Source organism: Salvelinus namaycush, chromosome 5 (genome assembly GCF_016432855.1).
Source record: "Salvelinus namaycush isolate Seneca chromosome 5, SaNama_1.0, whole genome shotgun sequence".
NCBI lineage: Eukaryota > Metazoa > Chordata > Actinopteri > Salmoniformes > Salmonidae > Salvelinus > Salvelinus namaycush.
In genome coordinates, this window is record NC_052311.1 from 70,093,787 (window position 1) to 70,116,585 (window position 22,799).

The 22,799-nt window shown below is 41.9% G+C and overlaps 1 protein-coding gene across 1 annotated transcript; it reads right to left on the minus strand.

The window, feature by feature from the left end:
* Nucleotides 1-233: 233 nt before the first annotated feature.
* On the minus strand, nucleotides 234-22,019 carry LOC120047323 (ATP-dependent translocase ABCB1-like). Its single transcript, XM_038992847.1, has 26 exons — nucleotides 21,964-22,019; nucleotides 21,825-21,870; nucleotides 21,478-21,628; nucleotides 11,404-11,680; nucleotides 10,832-11,003; nucleotides 10,414-10,538; nucleotides 10,111-10,288; nucleotides 9,840-9,953; nucleotides 9,580-9,690; nucleotides 9,255-9,380; nucleotides 8,347-8,550; nucleotides 7,898-8,068; nucleotides 7,482-7,643; nucleotides 6,984-7,214; nucleotides 5,657-5,812; nucleotides 5,324-5,428; nucleotides 5,053-5,130; nucleotides 4,525-4,608; nucleotides 4,119-4,322; nucleotides 3,743-3,843; nucleotides 3,500-3,640; nucleotides 2,508-2,664; nucleotides 2,202-2,399; nucleotides 1,012-1,218; nucleotides 600-746; nucleotides 234-431 (listed from the first exon to the last, which is right to left on the minus strand). The coding sequence occupies exons 1-26, from the start codon at nucleotides 22,017-22,019 to the stop codon at nucleotides 234-236; spliced, it is 3,900 nt and encodes a 1,299-aa protein (XP_038848775.1).
* Between the last annotated feature and the right edge of the window lie 780 nt (nucleotides 22,020-22,799).

The following is a 22,799-nucleotide window of genomic DNA, read 5'->3' on the forward strand; positions in this document are numbered from 1 at the left end:
TTTAGCAGTCCATTCAAAGTGAGTTATGGCTACCATACCATTATCCATATAGATTCCTTATTCTTTATACATTTTTATATATAACCTTTATTTAATCAGGAAGTCCCATTATGGACAGGAGACCTCTTTCTCAAGGGGGACCTGGCTAAGAAGTGCAGCTCAATTAAAAGAGCTCACAAAACAACATTCAACAGAACAGTACATACGCTGCAAAACATCAATCTGAATATGAGTTAGTGGGTGACCTGTGCGTTGACCAGGGCATAGTAAGCCCCCCCTTTAGCCATGAGGTCAGTATGTGTACCCTGCTCTGTCACCTGACCATACTGAATTACCGCTATCTGGTCTGCGTTCTGGATGGTAGACAGGCGGTGGGCGATCACGATGCAGGTGCGGCCCTGCCGGGCGGCGTCTAAAGCCTGTTGGACAATCTGGGGGAGGGAGGGATAGGGAGGGAGGAAACAGAGAGACAGAGAGGTTATTTGGGAAGGAGGGAGAGGACATACTGTGTGAAGATAAGCTTTTGTGTGTGACCAGGCCATTAATGAATTAATAGGTAGAAAATGAGATGGCCGACACTCAATGTCCATGTGACTTACCTTCTCACTCTCTGTGTCCAGGGCGGAAGTGGCTTCATCCAGCAGCAGTACTTTAGGCTGCCTGACCAGTGCTCTGGCAATGGCTATCCTCTGTTTCTGACCTCCAGACATCTGGGTCCCCTTGTCCCCAACCCTGGTATTGTATTTCTGACAAAACAACAACACAATTTATAGTGTTTGTCTATATTGAACACTTTTAAAATACAAATTAAAATATAAAGTCATAACAGCCTGTCTTGGGCTAGTCAATAGCTATTCTATATGAATATCTGTAGAGAGACATTAGTTTAAGTTCTACTGTGACCTCACCAGTGACATTTTTTGGATCGCCTTTGAGAAAACTTCAAATATCATCCTACAGCTACAGCCTATCATGTCTCCTCCCATCTCCCTCACTATACTGTTACTATACCTCTGGCAGGCCCATGATGAAGTCATGGATGTTGGCGTTCTTGGCTGCCTCCTCTATCTCATCCTGGGAGACCTCTCTGCTGTTGTCCCCGTACTGGATGTTCTCTGAGATGCTGCAGTCGAACAGGATGGGCTCCTGGGACACCAGGCCCAGCTGAGACCTCAGCCACGACAGGTTCAGGGTCTTAGTATCCAACCCATCCACTAACTGAGACACCACAATAATACCACAGAGTTAGGTCAACCCCTTCGTTAACTGAGACACCACAATAATACCACAGAGTTAGGTCAACCCATCCACTAACTGAGACACCACAATAATACCACAGAGTTAGGTCAACCCCTTCGTTAACTGAGACACCACAATAATACCACAGAGTTAGGTCAACCCCTTCATTAACTGAGACACCACAATAATACCACAGAGTTAGGTCAACCCCTTCATTAACTGAGACACCACAATAATACCACAGAGTTAGGTCAACCCCTTCGTTAACTGAGACACCACAATAATACCACAGAGTTAGGTCAACCCCTTCGTTAACTGAGGCACCACAATAATACCACAGAGTTAGGTCAACCCCTTCGTTAACTGAGACACCACAATAATACCACAGAGTTAGGTCAACCCCTTCATTAACTGAGACACCACAATAATACCACAGAGTTAGGTCAACCCATCCACTAACTGAGACACCACAATAATACCACAGAGTTAGGTCAACCCCTTCGTTAACTGAGACACCACAATAATACCACAGAGTTAGGTCAACCCCTTCGTTAACTGAGACACCACAATAATACCACAGATTTAGGTCAACCCCTTCGTTAACTGAGACACCACAATAATACCACAGAGTTAGGTCAACCCCTTCGTTAACTGAGACACCACAATAATACCACAGATTTAGGCCAACACCTTCACTAACTGAGACACCACAATGATACCACAGATTTAGGTTTAGAATGTTTAAAATGTTCAGATTAAAAATAAGTAACATCTTGGAATACCAAAGGAATTAATAATCCACCAATGTTACAAATATTACATATTAAAATGCTGAAAAGTGGCCTAACAGTTTTACTATATTTGTTGCATTCCAGTTCCCAGTATACTGGTTTAGCACTTTGAAATAGTTTTGAAAAGCGTGCTTTATATGACATGTATTATGAGATTATTTTGGGTCTCACCACTTGTCCTTCAGCAGGGCTATAGAAACGCTCCAGTAGTTGTATGGAGGTGCTTTTCCCACAGCCACTCTCCCCGACCAGGGCCAGGGTCTGACCAGGCCCCACTGACACGCTCAACCCCTGGAGAACCCTCACGTTCTGACGGGTCGGGTACGCAAAGTGGATCCCTCGGAACTCAATGTCCCCGACAAAGTCCGTCTGGAAAAGACAACATTTTTGTTCCAGATCATTGTCCCAGAAAAAACACAATGTGATTTCATTGTTTTTTTGTTTATATTGGAGTAAGACACATTATAGCTCACTCACTGGCTTCTCTCCCTCCTCACTGTAAATGTCAATCTCTGGTTTCTTCTCCAACAAGCCAAGAATTCTCCCAGCAGCTGCTTTCGCTTTGGCAAAGTCAGGAGCAAAAGATGCTGATTCTCCTATGTTCATGGCAGCAAATATGATCACAGAAAACACACTGTGAAAGAAAAGGACAGTGTTGTACTATCACTGCCACTATATTGGCAGACCCTGGTCATGACTCAACGGGGGTGTCACAGGGAGATTTGAGATTCCACATGACCCAACTCAACGGTATAAGCACCCTGTCATGCCCTGGCCTTAGTTATCTTTGTTTTCTGTATTATTTTGGTTAGGTCAGGGTGTGACAGGGGGGATGTTTGTGTGTATTTGTCTCGTCTTGGGTGGTTGTAGTGTCTAGGGGGTTTTGGTAGTGTATGGGGTTGTGTTGAGTGTAGGTGTCTAGGTATGTCTATGGTTGCCTGAATGGTTCTCAATCAGAGACAGCTGTCATTCATTGTCTCTGATTGGGAGCCATATTTAAGGCAGCCATAGGCATTAGGCTGTTGTGGGTAATTGTCTATGTCTATGTTGCATGTTAGCACTTAGTCTGTATAGCTTCACGTTCGTCAGTTTGTTGTTTTGTTTGTTTGTATAAGTATTTGTTTCGTCTTCATTTTATTAAAGATGTATCATTATCACGCTGCACCTTGTTCCACTCTTCCTCATCAAGACGATCGTGACACACCCACCAAATTAATGTTATAATTATTTTTATATTACCGTGTAGTGACAATGTGGCAGCCAAGGGTTCTAGTCAGGGTTGGGGTACATTCCATTTCAATTGCAGTCAATTCAAAACTCAATTCCAATTCCACAGTTTCCTCATTGAAAAACATTAAAGAGAACTGGAATTGGAATTTCAGCAGGAATTGAAATGGAATTGACCCCAACCCTGGTGTGAATGTATTCATTTTAGATGAGGATATAACAGTACCAGTATGTATACTCACAGGAAAACATTTTCATATTCTGTGTGACAGTGAGCAATAAGCCAGGACCCAAAGCGGAAGATTGCAGCATTGACCATGTAAGGGATTGCTTGGGCAACGGCAAATGTTAGTCCGTAGATGGGAGCCTTCACCAAACCGTTCCTGATGTATTCAATTGAAATGTAATCAGTACTTGATTGTAGGTTATATGGTCAAACAATCCAAAAGCTGAGTCTATAACAAAGTGAATGACTGTACTCTTACTGGTATGGTCTTTCTAGACTGTCCATGAACTTGTGAAAGAAGACGTCCTCCCGTGTCAATCCAACTACTGTCTTGAAGTTTTCAACGGTCTCAGTAGATATCTACAAAAGATTAATAAAGATATATTAACGTTTTATTTGAACACATGGTATCACACACTGATATAACCCACTGTACCAAAGTGTATTGCAATTATGGTTGCATAATAGCAGTAACCTTCCTGAAATTCCCTGGTTATCCAGATATCCTGTTTTAAGGTTTCCCTGATTTTCCTGATTCCGTAAAACCTATTACTGGGATTACTGGAAAATCTGGGAATTTTGGGAATATTACCGGAATTTTGCAACCCCAATTGCAATAGAAAGTTGATGTTTACCTTCCCAGACTGCTCCAGGGCACCCTGGTCTTTGGAGGCGTGGCCTGCCATGGCCCTCATCTGAATGATGTTGGCTCCAATGAGGAAGGGCACACAGGCGAGGATGAGGAGGGTGAGCTGCCAGCTGTGGATGAAGGCCACCACAATGGCGATGGTGAGAGCACAGACTGTGTTGGTGGCCAGACCCAACCTAGACCCAGTCGCCTGGTGGTGTGGAGAGAGGAAACAAGTAGGTTCCATCCATTATCAGACATTGCAACTCTAAAGAATGCAATTGTAAATACATAGAAGCATATGTACAGGTAGACATTTTTAAAGATTTGTACAGTAGAATGATTCTGAATTGACATTGATGTGATAGATTTTGAACGCTTTCTCAATGTGTAAATCAGAGCATTGTGCTTACCCCTTTAACCAGAGATGCATCTGTGGCCAATCTGGTGGTTAGAACTCCCACTGCATTGTTGTTGTCATCAAACCATCCAATCTCCTGTAAGGAATGCATTTTAGCAAGGTTCTGAGGTAGAACACCACAAAGTGGCAGTTCAGAATCGTAATTTTAGCAAGGTTCTGAGGCAGAACACTGCAAAGTGGCAGTTCAGAATTGTAATTTTAGCAATGTTCTGAGGCAGAACATCACAAAGTGGCAGTTCAGAATCGTAATTTTAGCAAGGTTCTGAGGCAGAACACTGCAAAGTGGCAGTTCAGAATCGTAATTTTAGCAAGGTTCTGAGGCAAAAAACCACAAAGTGGCAGTTCAGAATCGTAATTTTAGCAAGGTTCTGAGGCAGAACACTGCAAAGTGGCAGTTCAGAATCATAATTTTGCTGGTATTATCAATACAGTAAAGTAAATTAGCAATGACAAGTCAGTCTTTTCGAATTTATGTACAATTGCTGAAGTATATATTTTCCCGCATGACAGTTTGTCCTACCTGTCTCATCATGGCATGGAATACCTGCCTCCTCAGCCTCATGGTAAGAAGCTCTCCTGATTTTCCAAACATGTAACCCTGAAACATAGAACATACAGCAGAAATTTACCCAACCAGGCATCCCCACAACATATTAAGGGTTTGAGATAGATACAGAATTGTACTTTAAAGTGCGTCCCAAATGGCACCCTATAGGCTCTGGTCCAAAGTAGTGCACTGTATAGGGCATAGGTTGCCATTTGACACAGTTTAGATCTATAAATTAGTAAACCTTTAGGAAGTAGGTGACAAAAGCCACTCCTCCGATGAGAAGGAAGAGCAGGGAAAACATCATGGTTTTCTGTCGTTTGACTTCCGGGTCAACCTCGGAAAACACCTAGAGAAGGTCACGGGGCGGAGAGAAACCCCCCCCAAAATAGATAACAACAGAAAATGAAAAGCCAAAACCCACCAACCAACGACCATCAACTAAATTATGTGGAAAAATAAGACCACCTCGTTTAAATCAAACTCAATCGAGACACCAAGGAAATGTGAGTAGTCTGCATTATTTAACAATTCTTCATATTATGAACACAAGGAGGTGGTCTTGTGAAACACTTACTCCAATGATCTTGGCGAAGATGATGGCGACACAGGGATAAACGGCTCCCCCCACCAAGCTAGACAGGGTTCCTACCAACATGTACGGCCACTCGGGCTTGTTCAAGGCCAGGATTCTGGTGAAGGGGATGTCTGGAGCTTCCTCTGGTTTCTTTTCCTTCTGTCATCAAACATTGTCATCAATGACAAAACTAAATGACCAAGGACCAACATGATGTAACAGATATTATTTCTGATGACAATGAACTATCACTATATACAGTAGGGTGGCAGGTTCGAATCCCCTAGGTGAAAAATCTGTCGATGTGCCCTTGAGCAAGGCACTTAAACCTAATTGCTTCTGTAAGTCGCTCAAGATAAGAGCTTCTGCTAAATTACTAAAATGTAAATGAATGCAACCATACATTATATACCTTACATTATAAACCATTCGTTATACACCATTCGTTATACACCATTCGTTATACACCATACATTATATATACCATACATTATATATACCATACATTATATACATTCATTGTATCCCATTCATTGTATCCCATTCATTGTATCCCATTCATTATAAACCATAAATTATATATACCATAAATTATATATACCATAAATTATATATACCATACATTATATATACCATACATTATATATACCATACATTATATATACCATACATTATATATCCCATACATTATATATACCATACATTATATATCCCATACATTATATATCCCATACATTATATCCCATACATTATATCCCATACATTATATATCCCATACATTATATCCCATACATTATATACCATTCATTATATACCATTCATTATATACCATTCATTATATACCATTCATTATATACCATACATTATAAACCATACATTATAAACCATACATTATAAACCATAAATTATAAACCATACATTATAAACCATACATTATAAACCATACATTATATACCATACATTATATACCATACATTATATACCATACATTATATACCATACATTATAATCCATACATTATAAACCATACATTATAAACCATACATTATAAACCATACATTATATACCATAAATTATAAACCATACATTATATCCCATACATTATATCCCATTCATTATATACCATACATTATATACCATACATTATATACCATAAATTATAAACCATACATTATATCCCATACATTATATACCATTCATTATAAACCATTCATTATATAATAGGTACGATGATAATTCAGCAATAGCACTATAACAAAGCCATGTTCCTATATAACACATACAGGACGTCATATTGCGCCCTAAAGGATGATCTATGTAATTGTACCTTCTTGTCTTTCTTGGACTTCTTAGATTTCCTCCTGGTCGGTTTCATTTCCACACGGCCACTGCTGATTGAGTTCCTTTCAAAGCCGCCGTTTTCTATTCCTTCCTCGTTTACCACTTCCAGCTCATCCATGTCAGATGAGTCATATAGGACATCATCTAGATCCTCATATTTAGGAGGGTTATCCTCTTCCACAGGGTCCTCTTCATCTTCCTCTAGCTTCCCTTGACTCTGAACAACAGACAAGGTGTGATAGTGGATTTGATCATGTTACACACAGAGCCTGTTTATTACTGATCATTATTCATATAGACACAGGCTTGATAGGGTATATTGCTCTGATACTGATGATATGCGTCTCTAAATATGACTGATCAACATGATTTAGACGTCGACTGATTCTACTGTTGAGGCAGAGTTGGGGCCCTGGTGGTCAAAAGTAGTGCACTATAAAGGGAATAGGGTGCCATTTGGGATGCAGGGAGCGTGATACAGTACCTGCTGCATGACCAGAGAGTAGTAGACCCCCTTCTTGTCCATGAGTTCCCTGTGTGTTCCCTGCTCCACCACCTCTCCGTTGCAGAAGCCAGCGATCACGTCAGCTGTTCTGATGGTGGACAGGCGGTGGGCGATCACTATCGTGGTGCGGCCCGCCCTGGCCTATGGGAATGGGAGGAGACAATATAGTCATCATTTATCCCAAATTATTATTATTTTATTACCTCTTCATTTTCGCTGAGATGGATTCCAACAGGATCTCATCGATTCACTCTGATTCTTGACGTTTGTCAACTGCTGCAAACGTGAACTTGCAAGGCTGCAGTCAAACAAATCGAATCAGGCTGTTAGGGTGCACAAAACCAGGTTTGAGAACAACCTTAACCATGGGTCTGGTCCTCAGGGAGGGTACTGACCTTATCCAGAGCGGCCTGGACGACCGACTCACTCTGGGTGTCCAGGGCGGAGGTGGCCTCGTCCAGCAGGAGGATCTTCGGGTTTTTGACCAGGGCCCGGGCGATAGCTATCCTCTGCTTCTGTCCTCCACTGAGCTGGGCTCCCCGCTCCCCCACCATGGTGTTCAGCTTCTGTTAACGCCACATGAAATGGGATGGAGATGAAATAATCATGTTTAAATTTGTCCTTTTGGATAACATCATCACTATTTGGCCATTTCCTTACACTGTATACAATTTCAAAACAAAACAAAAAAACATTTCATTTCAACACAGTCGCCATAGAAACAACAGAATATCTGCTGTCATACTCCAAATCATGTGTACACCATAGATCATTTAATATATAGTACATGTGAAACAGTGAAGCCATTGTATGTACTCATTTGTCAGTAATCTATCCCACGTACATCGGGGAGTTTGGAGATGAAGTCATATGCGTTGGCCTCTCTCACGGCCCGTTCGATGTCCTCATCTGTGGCATCCTCTCTGCCGTAGCGGATGTTTTCTGCGATGGTTGTTCCGAATAGCACAGGTTCCTGACTGACGATACCCATATTCTCCCTCAGCCACTTCACATTCAGGGTCCGGATGTCCCGACCATCCAGGGTAATCTGACAACAAACCAGGGTCATATTCATTAGGCATGCAAATTTCTCTGCTTTGCTGACGAGTATTTTCTATGCTCATACAGGAGTAATACATGTGGGAATGTTGTTTATTATTATTGTTGTTATTTTATTTATTATTTTGATTTATAAGGGGGTGCTGCAGCAGCCTCAGCACCCCTACTTCCCTCGGCTATGCAACCCAGACCAACAGCGTTCCTGACAAATTATATATCAACCTTCCACAAGAGGGCACTATAATATTAATTTACTTTTAACTGAACTGAAGTCAACACTAAACCTGATAAGCCAGAACTTGGGAATGAGTGTACGTGAGTGAATGTTTACGTGTGCATTACAAGTGTGTGTGTGTGTACATTATACGTGTGTGTGTGTACATTATACGTGTGTGTGTGTGTACATTACATGTGTGTGTGTACATGTGAGTCTCTGTATGAACTAGGAGTCAGTTGTTTGAACTTTAATGCACTCGTGTCCTGCATACCTCTCCTGAGGTTGGATCATAAAGCATGCGAGTCCTTTACTGGAGGCTGGTGGGTGGAGCTATTGGAGGACGGGCTCATTGTAATGGCTGGAATTTATTCCGTCCTCTTATAGCTCCACCCACCAGCCTCCTCTGGAGTCTTTACAGTGGGACATGTGTCTCTTCTTAATGAACTTGAATAAGCCTTGATCAGATTTGTTCATACCTCTCCTGAGTCTGGATCATAAAAGCGCTGCAGCAGCTGAATGGTGGTGCTCTTCCCACATCCACTGGCTCCAACCAGAGCTATGGTCTTCCCACGAGGAACTGTCAGATTCACTCCCTGAAGAATCTACAGCGACAGGGAACACGTCCCACAACGTATTTAACATGTATTTTTACCGTCATTTTACAATTGTACGGCTTGTCATTTTGTTTTTGCTAATCCAACTGGAAACTGAAAATTCAACTTAGCTTCTTCCTTATTGTGCATTTTTCAAGTCATTTGGAGACAGGTTAGTGTCTGGATCTGATTCAAATCCACTACTTACTTTGACATCTTTCCTGGAGGGGTAGCTGAAGTGGATGTTCTTGAATTCAATGTCTCCTTTCACACAGTCTGGTTTGTGACCTTCCTTTGAACTGCTGTCTATGGGCCGCGGCTATGACAAACAAATCAACTCATCAACCGCGGCAGTAGGACAAATGTCTAAATTGGACTTGAGATCATGTTGTTCTGAGTGAGTTAGTGTGAGTTCATACAGTTTCAATGCTATGGTGATTCAGGGGTTAAACTGAATACTTCCGGTACCTGGTCAATGGTATTGTAGACTTCATAGGCAGCACCCCGGGCTTTGGCGATGGCTTCCAAGTTAGGCGCACCCTGGCCCAAAGAGAACGACCCAATCATCACTGAGAAGAAGACCTAAAAATAGCAGCAACAAAGAATGTAATGAAGAAAGGAATTCTATTAATGTCAGACAGAGTTACAGGTGTGAAGACATTGCAGAGGCCTCTTCACAATCAAATGTATCTATTGGAAAATAGTACATTCTTACTTAAAATCTTCCATAAAAGCTTACTGTAATGGTTTTTCCAATGGTGTAGTTTTCAGGCTCGTCTACAGAGAGCTTGGTCCCGTACCAGAAAGCCAAGGCGTACGTCCCAAATATGACAAACTGGGTGAAGCCCATGGCCACGTTAGTGGTGATGGCCTTCTTTATTCCAAAGTTTTTAGCATCCTCCAAGTTGTTTTCATACCTAAAATATATAGAAGAAATGCCTAAATAGGGGAATGTGTCTTGATTTTGGTAGATCGTATTAATAATTATGGAAAGAGATACACTGTTTTATGCAACACATTAATTAGTTAATAACTGACGAACCTTTCCACAGCTTTCTTCTGCCCATTGAAAGCCACAACTGTCCTGATAGCCACCAGTATCTCTTCAGCTACCGCCCCTGCTTTGGCATAGGCAGACAGCTCCTTACTGGTCAGGGTGGCAAGTATCTGAAATCAAATACAACATGTTAATGAATACGGTATCTTACACTGCTGATGTAAAAATGTCTTTATAAAAGAAATATGATTGTGGAAAACTGAGAGGATTGGATAAGAATAAACTAGGGGTGGATTTGGGATTGGGCACAAGAGCAGTGATGCAACCACTGTTTAGTGACACATGAAAACGATATGGCACCTTATTCCCTGTGTAGCCTACTACTTCAAGTAGTGCACTATATAGGGATTAGAGTACCATTTGGGATGAAGCCGTTGTCTTTGCAGGTCATTGGTAGTCTTACTTTGGACCAGACGGCAGCTGATCCTGCCAGGAGAGGACTGACGGCCAGGATGACGAGTGTCAGCTTCCAGCCGAAGATGAAACCAATGATGAACCCTGACAAGAAGGTGCAGAAGAACTGCACGAACACACAGATCTTGTCTCCAAGGCCTTCGTTGATTGTGTTGATGTCACTGTAGAAAGTAAAATATTATAAATGATTAATATTATAATAATTGACATTATTTAAACAATCTTAATAGCATTTTTTATATCTGTAGTTGCTCAATGTGATCATAAATGCTAAAATATGACATTGTCTTTGATAAACAAATAAATCCCAATCATTCATCCAATGTATCACACTGACTCTGTCAACCTGACATTGAGAAGTCCTATCTGGTGTGTATCAACCTGACGTTGAGAAGTCCTATCTGGTGTGTATCAACCTGACGTTGAGAAGTCCTATCTGGTGTGTATCAACCTGACGTTGAGAAGTCCTATCTGGTGTGTATCAACCTGACGTTGAGAAGTCCTATCTGGTGTGTATCAACCTGACGTTGAGAAGTCCTATCTGGTGTGTATCAAACTTACTCTGTCAACCTGACGTTGAGAACTCCTATCTGGTGTGTATCAAACCAGGACATCTGTTGGTGGAGGATGGCATGGAAGTATTTCTCTCGGATCCGTTTGGTCTGTTTGGTGGCTGTCAGCAAGAACAACATCACCTGAAAGGTCCCCAGCAGGAACACAGCACAACCGATCCCGATGAAGTAATAGGCATGTCTGGAAATGCAAATGTATGTATCACACAGTATATTTTTAAGCAATAAGCAACGGGGGGGGGGGGGGGGGGGGGGTGGTATATGGCCTGTTCTTACGCACAACACGATGCAAGAGTGCCTGGATACAGCCCTTAGCCGTGGTTTATTGGCCATATACCACAAACCCCAGAGGTGCCTTATTGCTATTATCTAATTACATTGGTAATCAGTTTATAAGTAAAAATACATGTTTTGTCATGCCCGTGGTATACGGTCTGATATACCACGGCTGTCGGGCCAATCGGCATTCAGGGCTCGAACCACCCAGTTTATAATCATAAATAAAAGCGACATTGTATTTACATGAGGATATATTTATGATATAATATATTGATAATGTGTGTCTTATCTACTGTACTCATTATCACTTGCCGAGTCATTAGAGCCTGTATATCAACTCCAGGAATTTGAATACATCCGTCAGTTGAGTTCAATAAAGCGCTGATCTCCTCCACAGTGAAATTGGCTATGGAGAAATGACAATACCAGTAGTCAATGTTCACAATCTGGTGTGCCTAACATATGATATGTGTAGTATAAAACATAATCCACAAATCACCATTATATATGGTGAAAATATGCCTAAACAATGCAACCCATAATAGAAATAATCACATATGTATCTCATACTGTAATACATGGCCACAAAGGAGCCCTGCACTTTATAGCCAATACACAGATGTAAGATCTTAATTTGAGCCAGTTTGCTACAACAGGAAAATAATCCCGCAGCAACAGAACAGGTGAATTATTATGTGGATTATAATTAATGGGCATTTTTGTAGGGGTTGATACATTAAGAATGGTGCTGGATTGGATAGCGGCCGTTTTACTAGTTGCTGACCAATTCTGCTGTTTAGTGTGTATTTGTGTGTGGTTTTTTGCATATTGCATCCCCGTTTTTGAGACTTTTTTTTGTTAGGCTACATATACATTTCACACAAGTTTTAAATACATGGCACTTTTTTTATGATCCTCAAACTATTTACATACCGTCAGGAGTCAATTATTTGAGTACACAATATGACATTTTACAGGAAGGAAGTAGAGTTTACAATACAATATATTGTATGTTATTCTCAGAAAATAAAATGTCGTCCCGCCACTCCCTCGCCGTGTAGGTCTGTCGCTTGGTCAAGAGTTGTTGATATCTGATACAGTGTTACATAATACATCCCATGCATCAACTGTATTTGCCCGGGCTTTGTTTATCACAGCCACTGATCGCTCTAAACGAACAATATCTTGGAAATATGATAAGCATATTTGTGGTGAGAGGATTGCAGGAGGTAATCGAAGCACTATGGATAACTTGTTTTGCTGCTGTTAACCCCGCATAAATTATTATCTTCTGAACCAGTTGCAGTCATACATGGTACTTTTATACACAGTAATTACACAACAAATATATCTATTTTTGGATAAAACACATGACATTTTGTATAGATACTGGATATGTACTCAGACATGTATATCGTGTTTTCAGTTATAACTATTACTGATCATGAGCTTTTTAATCCCGCCCCTCTGCTACACTCAGTCCAGCCCACCTAAATGTATCTCCGTAAGACCATCCTCTTTTCATTTCCACGTGCCATATATATCTTTCCACTGTGCTGTGACGTCTTATATGAACTTTGAACCTTTCTAATCGCATAGTATCCAAAGATTGTAAGTTAAAGATGAATATTTATAATATTATATATATTGTTGAATGATTGACTTTCCAAATCTCCCAACAGGGCTATTTGCAGAGTTAATTTTAGGTAAATGTAATGCTTTTTCAGCCATTCCTGAAACTGAGATCAGAAACAAGCTCCATTGTGCTGATCTAAACTTTTTGGTACATAATGTTTCCCCCATTGTTTGCTCTGACCGAAAAGAGCTTCTGGACATCAGAACAGCGATAACTAATCTCGTATTGGATGAAGATTTCTACTTCAACCAGTTGGCGGTGCAGGACATACTGCTCACCCCGGACCAGACCCTAATCCTCCGCTCCCGGAGGAGAAAGTGCAAGAATGGCCGACGTGCGGGCACCCTGACAAAACTACAGTCGTGGCCAAAAATTGAGTGACACAAATATTAATCTTCACAAAGTCTGCTGCCTCAGTTTGTATGATGGCAATTTACATATACTCCAGAATGTTATGAAGAGTGATCAGATGAATTGCAATTAATTGCAAAGTCCCTCTTTGCCATGCAAATTAACTGAATCCCCCCAAAATATTTCCACTGCATTTCAGCCCTGCCACAAAAGGACCAGCTGACGTTATGTCAATGATTCAGTAATCCGTTAACACAGGTGTGAGTGTTGACGAGGACAAGGCTGGAGATCACTCTGTCATGCTGATTGAGTTCGAATAACAGACTGGAAGTTTCAAAAGGAGGGTGGTGCTTGGAATCATTGTTCTTCCTCTGTCAACCATGGTTACCTGCAAGGAAACACGTGCCGTCATCATTGCTTTGCACAAAAAAGGCTTCACAGGCAAGGATATTGCTGCCAGTAAGATTGCACCTAAATCAACCATTTATCGGATCATCAAGAACTTCAAGGAGAGCGGTTCAATTGTTGTGAAGAAGGCTTCAGGGCGCCCAAGAAAGTCCAGCAAGCGCCAGGACCGTCTAAAGTTGATTCAGCTGCGTGATCGGGGCACCACCAGTACAGAGCTTGCTCAGGAATGGGAGCAGGTAGGTGTGAGTGCATCTGCACGCACAGTGAGGCGAAGACTTTTGGAGGATGGCCTGGTGTCAAGAAGGGCAGCAAAAAAGCCACTTCTCTCCAGGAAAAACATCAGGGACAGACTGATATTCTGCAAAAGGTACAGGGATTGGACTGCTGAGGACTGGGGTAAAGTCATTTTCTCTGATGAATCCCCTTTTTGATTGTTTGGAGCATCCGGAAAAAAGCTTGTCCGGAGAAGACAAGGTGAGCGCTACCATCAGTCCTGTGTCATGCCAACGGTAAAGCATCCTGAGACCATTCATGTGTGGGGTTGCTTCTCAGCCAAGGGAGTGGGCTCACTCACAAATTTGCCTAAGAACACAGCCATGAATAAAGAATGCTACCAACACATCCTCCGAGAGCAACTTCTCCCAACCATCCAGGAACAGTTTGCCTTTTCCAGCATGATGGAGCACCTTGCCATAAGGCAAAAGTGATAACTAAGTGGCTCGGGGAACAAAACATCGATATTTTGGGTCCATGGCCAGGAAACTCCCCAGACCTTAATCCCATTGAGAACTTGTGGTCAATCCTCGAGAGGCGGGTGGACAAACAAAAACCCACAAATTCTGACAAACTCCAAGCATTGATTATGCAAGAATTGGCTGCCATCAGTCAAGATGTGGCCACGAAGTTAATTGACAGCATGCCAGGGTGGATTGCAGAGGTCTTGAAAAAGAAGGGTCAACACTGCCTTTGACACTTATGAATTCCTTGTAATTATACTTCAGTATTCCATAGTAACATCTGACAAAAATATCTAAAGACACTGAAGCAGCCAACTTTGTGAAAATTTATATTTGTGTCATTCTCAGATCTTTTGGCCACGATTGCACATAGATGAGTACATAAACTGCCTCTACCCTCTGTTCTATTAGCAAACGTGCAAGAGAACAAACTGGACAAGCTCTTTTTGAGACTATCCTTTCAATGGAACCTGAAGAACTGTAATATCCCATGTTTCTTAGAGTCGTGGCTGAACAAGAACACGGATAATATACATCTAGCTCGGGTTAGATCAAGGGGGGAGGTGAGTGTCTCTGTTAACAACAGCTGGTGAGTGATATTAAGGAAGTCTCGAGGTTCTGCTCACCTGAGTAAGAATACCTCGTGATAAGCTGTAGACTATACTATTTGCCAAGATAGCTGTGGATTTAACACCACAAGCCTAGAAGACGGTGTGTACCCTCAGACATGGAGGGGGGCAAAGGTCGTTCCACAGAGCACCCTTTAATGGTTCAAACACCTGACAAGTCAGCCTGTTACAAGTGCTTAGCAAACTTTTGGAAAGAAAAAATAGTTTGATCAAATACAAAGTTATTTTACAGAAAACGAATTAACAACAGACTTTCAGCATGCTTATAGGGATGGGCACTCAACATACTCAGCACTGACAAATGGCTGAAATAAATGAATAGTAAGAAGATGGTGGGAGCTGTTTTGTTAGACTTCGGAGCAGCTTTTGATATAATGATCCTAACCTATTGCAGAGGATTTTCATCCTCTGCCTTATTATGGATTGAGAGTTACCTACCTAATAGAACACAGAGGGTTTTTGTTAATGGAAGCCTCTCTCATGCAAATTCCGTTGAGTGTGGTGTACCGCAGGGCAGCCGGCTAGGGCTATTGTTTTCTGTTTTTACAAATGACCTTCCACTGAACTTGAATTAAACCTGTTTGTCTATGTACGCTGACAAAATCAACAGTATACACGTCTTCTGCAACAGTAACATAAATAACTGAGACACTTAATATAGAGCGCCAGTCAGTTTTAGAATGGGTAACTAGCAATAGTCTGGTGCTTAATATCTCAAAAACAAAATGCATAATTTATTTAACAAATCAATCAGTCAACATTAAACCTCATTTAGATCTATTATTGAATAATGTGGCTATTGAGCAGGTTGATGAGACTAAACTGCTGGGTGTAACCCTAGATAGTAAGCTGTCATGGTCAAAACATATAGACTCAATGGTTGCTAAAACGGGAAGAGATCTGTCCATGATAGGGCATTGCTCTGCCTTCTTGATATCTCAGTCGAGCAGACAGGTCCTACAGGCCCTCGTTTTGTCGCTTCTGGACTACTGTGGTCATGTGCAGCAAAGAAGGACATAGGTAAATTGCAGGTGGTCCAGAACAAAGCAGCACATATCGCACTTAGATGTACAGTACTTGGAGGGTAAGTGTCAGTAACATGCATATCAGTCTCTCCTGGCTCAAAGTTGAGGAGAGATTGACTGAACCACTACTGGTCTTTGTGCAAGGTATTGATGTGTTGAAGATACCGAACTGTCTGTTCAAGCAGTTGGAACACAGTTCTGACACTCATCAGTACAACACAAGACATGAACCAGAGGTTTCTTCACCGTCCCCAGGTCCAGAACAGAGGCTGGGAAACGTACAGTATTAAATAGAGCTGTGACTACATGGAACTCTGCCACTCCAGGTAACTCAAGCTAGCAATAAAATCAGTTTAAAAAACAGGTAAAAGAACACCTTCCTGCACAAAGGGGACTGTGAAGATACACAGCCATTTTATATATTTTGTATTGTAATGTTAATTGCACTATGTTTTAGATCTAGATATTGTGTGTATGTACTGATACGTAGGCAATGTGTGATGTTTCAAATGTATGTATTTCAGTCCTTGACTAATAATGTGCTGTACTATGTATGATGTTAGTATGTTTCATGAGGACCCCATGAAGAGTAGCTTATGCAGCAGCTAATGGAGATCCTAATAAATGTCAAATACCAAAACGATGCTGGCACTAAGACCGCACTCAACAAGCTGTATAGGACCATAAGCAAACAAGAAAATGCTCACCCAGAGGCAGCGCTCCTAGTGGATGGGGATTTTAATGCAGGAAAACTGAAATCCTACCAGCATGTCACCTGTGCAACTAGAGGCGAAAAAACTAAAAATCACCTTTACTCCACAAAGAGAGATGCATACAAAGCTCTCCCTTGCCCTCCATTTGGCAAATCTGACCATAACGCTATCCTTCTATGCTCGCTTCGAGGAAAGCAATACTGAACCATGCATGAGAGCACTGCCTGTTCCGGATGACTGTGTGATCACACTCTCCGTAGCCAGTCTGAGTAAGACCTGATGGGCTCTTTTGCTCTCAAAACAGCTTCAATTCATCGGGGCATGGACTCTACAAGGTGTCGAAAGCGTTCCACAGGGATGCTGGCCCATGTTGACTCCAATGCTTCCCACAGTTGTGTCAAGTTGGCTGGATGTCATTTGGGTGGTGGACCAATCTCGATACACATGGGATACCAGCAGCGTTGCAGTTCTTGACACAAACCGGTGCGCCTGGCACCTACTATCCTGTTCAAAGGCACTTAAATATTTTGCCTTGCCCATTGACCCTCTCTGAATCCATGTCTCAATTGTCTAAAGACTTAAAAACCCTTCTTTAAACCTGTCTCCTCCCCATCATCGAAACTGATTGAAGTGGATTTAACAAGTGACATCAATAAGGGTTCACCTGCCATGGAAATAGCAGGTGTCCTTAATGTTTTGTATACTCAGTGTACGGTCCCTCAGTTGACAGTGCACGTCAGAGCAGAAACTATACCATGAAGTCCAAGGAACTGTCTGTAGATCTCCGAGATAGATTTGTGATGAGGCACATACAGTATTTGGGGAAGGGTATAAAACAATTTGTAGAGTTTTGAAAGTTTCCAAAAGCACAGCGGTCTCCATCATTGGGAAAAATATGGAACTACCCAGAGTAGAGCTGGCCATCCGACCAACGTCTGACCAAACTGAGCAACCGGGCAAAAAGGACCTTGGTCAGGGAGCTGACCAAGAACTCAATGACCACTCTAACAAAACTACAGAGTTCCTAGCAGTTAGAGCGTTGGGACAGTAACCGAAAGGTTGCTTGTTTGAATCCCTGAACCGGCAAGGTGAGCAAGACAGTTAACCCCCACAACTGCTCCCCAAGAGCAATGACGTCGATTAAGGAAGCCCCCCGCACCTCTCTGATTCAGAAGGGTTAAATGTGGAAGACAACAGTGCAACTGACTAGAGATCCCCTTTCCCTTTCCTTGGCTGAGATGGGAGAAGGACAACAGTCTCTACAGCACTTCACCAATCTTGGCTTTATTGGAGAGTGGCCAGATGGAAGCCACTCCTGAGAAAAAGGCACATGACAGTTGGAGTTTGCAAAAAAAAGGCATGTGAAAGACTGAGATCATAAGGGAAAAACATGCACAGCTCATCACCTATTTAACACCATCCCTACTGTGTAGCTTTTAAGTGGCAGGGACTGTGAGACTGGATAGAGGGAACAATAAATAGAGCCAAATCCTTGGTGTGAACATGCTTCAGAGTGTAAATTATCTTAGACTGGGGCGAAGATATCTTTTGGGGTGTACTTTTTACCCCTTTTTCTCCCCAATTTTGTGATATCCAATTGGTAGTTACAGTCTTGTCCCATCGCTGCAACTCCCGTATGGACTCGGGAGAGGCGAAGGTCAAGAGCCATGCACCCTTCAAATTACAACCCTGCCAAGCCGCACTGCTTCTTGACACACTGCTCGCTTAACCCGTAAGCCAGCCGCACCAATGTGTCAGAGGAAACACCGTACAATTGGCGTCACGAGTCATCGTGCATGAGCCCGGCCCGCCACAAGGAGTCACTAGAGCACGATGGGACAAGGACATCCTGGCCGGCCAAACCCTCTCCTAACCCGGACAACGCTGGGCCAATTGTGCGCCACCTCATGGGTCTCCCTGTATCGAACCCGGGTCTGTAGTGACGCATCTAGCACGGCGATGCAGTGTGCCACTCGGGAGGCTGTGCCACTCGGGAGGCTGGGGCGAAGATTTACATTCCAACAGGACAATGACTGCTGACAGAACCAGGAAGTGCTGGAGTCAGTCAACATTCTCAGTGGGGAGGGGTGAAGTATAAACAGTAAACATTCACAAGGTGGGATACACTAGCAGTGGGGACAGGGTGAAGTATAAACAGTAAACATTCACAAGGTGGGATACACTAGCAGTGGGGACAGGGTGAAGTATAAACAGTAAACATTCACAAGGTGGGATACACTAGCAGTGGGGACAGGGTGAAGTTTAAACAGTAAACATTCACAAGGTGGGACACACTGGCAGTGGGGACAGGGTGAAGTATAAACAGTAAACATTCTCTGCATTGTTGGGAAGGACCCGTGAGTAAGCATTCCACCGATAGGGCTCTGTTTTTGGCTGGCGTTAAGGCAGGGCTAGTGTCAAACGCACGTTCATTTGCAATTCCGACCTCTTAAAACCAGCACTCTGCTATAGTTAAACTATTGCGCAAGGATTGGTAATTTCCCTGTCTTGTTCCAGCTTGCTTGCGCTCAGATGGGAGGGGTGGAAATATTTGAGGTGCGTCCTTAAAGACATGATCACGGTGCTAATTTCAGGGAGTGCTGGCAGGGATATTTAAGACCAAACAGAAGCTGGTTTTACCGATTTATACAGCGGATATCCAGCCGTGACTCACACTGCTCATATGAATATGGAACAAGAGTTATGTGCTTTTGGTGCCTGTATAGGCCTTCATAGTATTTAAAAACATAAAACACTATATTTCCCCCCCATTTCATTTTATTTGATTAAAAACCAAGCATAGCCTCCGATTCTGTCATTGAAGGCTGTTTTGTTTTTGTCCTGCCCAATGCAATCAAGTCGGCTAGTCAAGATCGTATAAAGGGTTGGAAACAAATCTTAATCACCAAAGCTTTATTAAAAGATCAAGTTTGAGAGGAGCAAAACAGTGAGCTGACGTTCCCTTTTTATCTATGTATTGTAGGCAGGCGTACATTATTTTAGCCATGCTTTGAACGTGCATTAAACCCCCTCCATGATGTAAGCTACATGTGTCCATGCCCATCATGAAACGAAAGATGAGAACCTCAGTGAATGCTGGTAAACCTCATATTTAGAAGTTATTTTCCTGCAACAATTGCTTGTTTTCCGTTTTATATTTTGAAACCCCATCCCTCTGTAGGCTACCCTTACCCCAGGCCTACTATAACGAAGGCTGGTTCTACAGCAATGCGTCTGTCTTTTTTATCCTGGTGATTCTATGATATCTCTACATTTTACATGTATTTATTGTTGTTGTTGAAAAAAATAAAAGATTGCTTGTTTTAATTTGTAATTTTATTATGTATTAGAATTCTCCCAAATTTCAGTCTTGAATCATCGCTGCGACTCCCCAACGGGCTCAGAGGATTGAACCTGGGTCTGTAGTGACACCTCAAGCACTGTGAGTGCCTTAGACTGCTGCACTACTCGGGGGCTCCTCACTTTCTCTTTATATTGGATTATTGGATCTCTGTCCAGCTACTGAGAAAGGAAAACCCTCCACAGTCTGCGTTGTTCTACTATTATATGCCCACCGGGAGTAATTATGGTGCCTGTAAGTGTATTTAGACATAGCCTATTTAATACAAGTTGTTGTTTCGTTTTGTTTCAAATGTGATTATCTCTCTTTTTAGGCCTTATCAATAATGAATTGTTTCTAGCTTATTGACAACTTTTGGCATGTCCCTGCTCAGCCATAATGCACTTTACAGTAGACCCCTATATCAGTGTGAATGCTATGTATATATGTCCACATTGACACCATGCAATTACTTAGAACAATGAAGACTGCAAACAGGTTCAAGTTGACATATTTAGCAAAGATAGGATAGGTCTACATTGTGTTATTAATTTCTATAAGCTGTTTAACAAACTATAATGGACTAACTTTGGATTTGGAGTTGATTCCAAGGCGATACATAAAAGACCATAAATACACAACTTGAATAAACCATGTATTTAGCCATGGAGCACTTTCTGATTGGCCAGTGAGGGGCCAAGCCTGACACACCCATAACTGGTTTAATCGTCAAAACTAAGCCATTTCTCGCCACCGTCAGCACTGCGCCGATATTTTTTGGTTGTGAAAATAGAAAAATATTTCTGACAAACTCCCAACCTAAAGCTCTACCGCCAGCGCTTAGATTTACCATTGCATTAGGTTTGTTAAAATAGAGCCCTTGTCCTGCAACAGAGTGATCAAATTAAGATGCTACATCTGTACCTTGTCAAATAGAATATGTACCTGTAAGGTTGAGCTGCTGTCCACTTTGTACAAAGCTGTCGGTCATCTGTCCAAACACAACACACATAAGGGGCAGGGCTATCCCGTGGAGAGCAGCACATAGCAGGCCGATTATCATTAGGAGCACCTCATAACCAGTAGCGTAGCGGAACTGCAACCACAACACACATAAAACCACAGTCAAATGCAGCGGACGTTGGAATGACTGGAGAATATGAATCTTGTCAAGATCACTTGTAACAAATGATCCCATTTTGACATATACTACAGTACTACAGTCTATGTGCAGATTGCCAAAAGATTCTTGTGTATTTCCTGCTATTTCTGAAACCAAAATCAGGACATACCAACTGGAAAAATCCCACTGCTTTTGCTGGTTCTTTTTTCTTCCTTCTTGAGAATGAAACATAGATTCATGAGCAAACCAAAATAAATGTAACTGTATTAGGAGTAAAGTAGGAATGCCATTATGGCAATGTTGCTTACCCGAGGCCCTTCTTTGGCTTGCGCTCCGTGTCAACGGTTGGCTGCCCCTCTGTCATCCGCTCCTGAGGCTTCGTATCCTCATGGAAGGCCAGGTTGGGGTAGCCTTTTGCAAATACCTCTTAATCAATTAAACATTTACCAATGATAAATTAAACATTACCAATGATCAATTAAACTAAACAATTAAGCTACCTGCCATCCAATGATACTGCCTGGTCTCATTGATTAGACATAACATAGTAAATGTACATTCGGGACACTCACATTAGTATGTTAGCTAATTCTTCCCCTAACCCTAAATGTAATCCTTTTAGCTAACCCTTCCCCTAACCATAACCCTTTTAGTTACCCTTCCCATAACCATAACTCTAACCTTAACCTAACTCCAAACTTAACCCTAACCTTAACCCTAACCCCTAAACCTTACCCCTAGCCTAGCTAACGTTAGCAAGCTAGCTAAAGTCAGCCACCTAGCTAGAATTCGTAACATATCATACTTTTAGCAAATTCGGAACATATTGATATTTTTCTAATTCGTAACATATAATACAAATTGTAATTCGTAACATGTCATACGAAATGGGTGATGGACATCCACAAAGTAATTCATACCATACAAGACTTAACATATCATACTAAATTGATTTTACAATTTACGTAGGGAATAATACGAAATGCTCTGAGACCAGGTTGAACGACACATCTCACTTTGGTGTACTGACTGTACAGAATTATTATTTCACTTACTGATTATATCAGTCAACCACAATTCCTTCTAATCTACTCTTAACTAGGAATTCTATGCTAATAAATAAGACAGTAAATGATGTGAGACT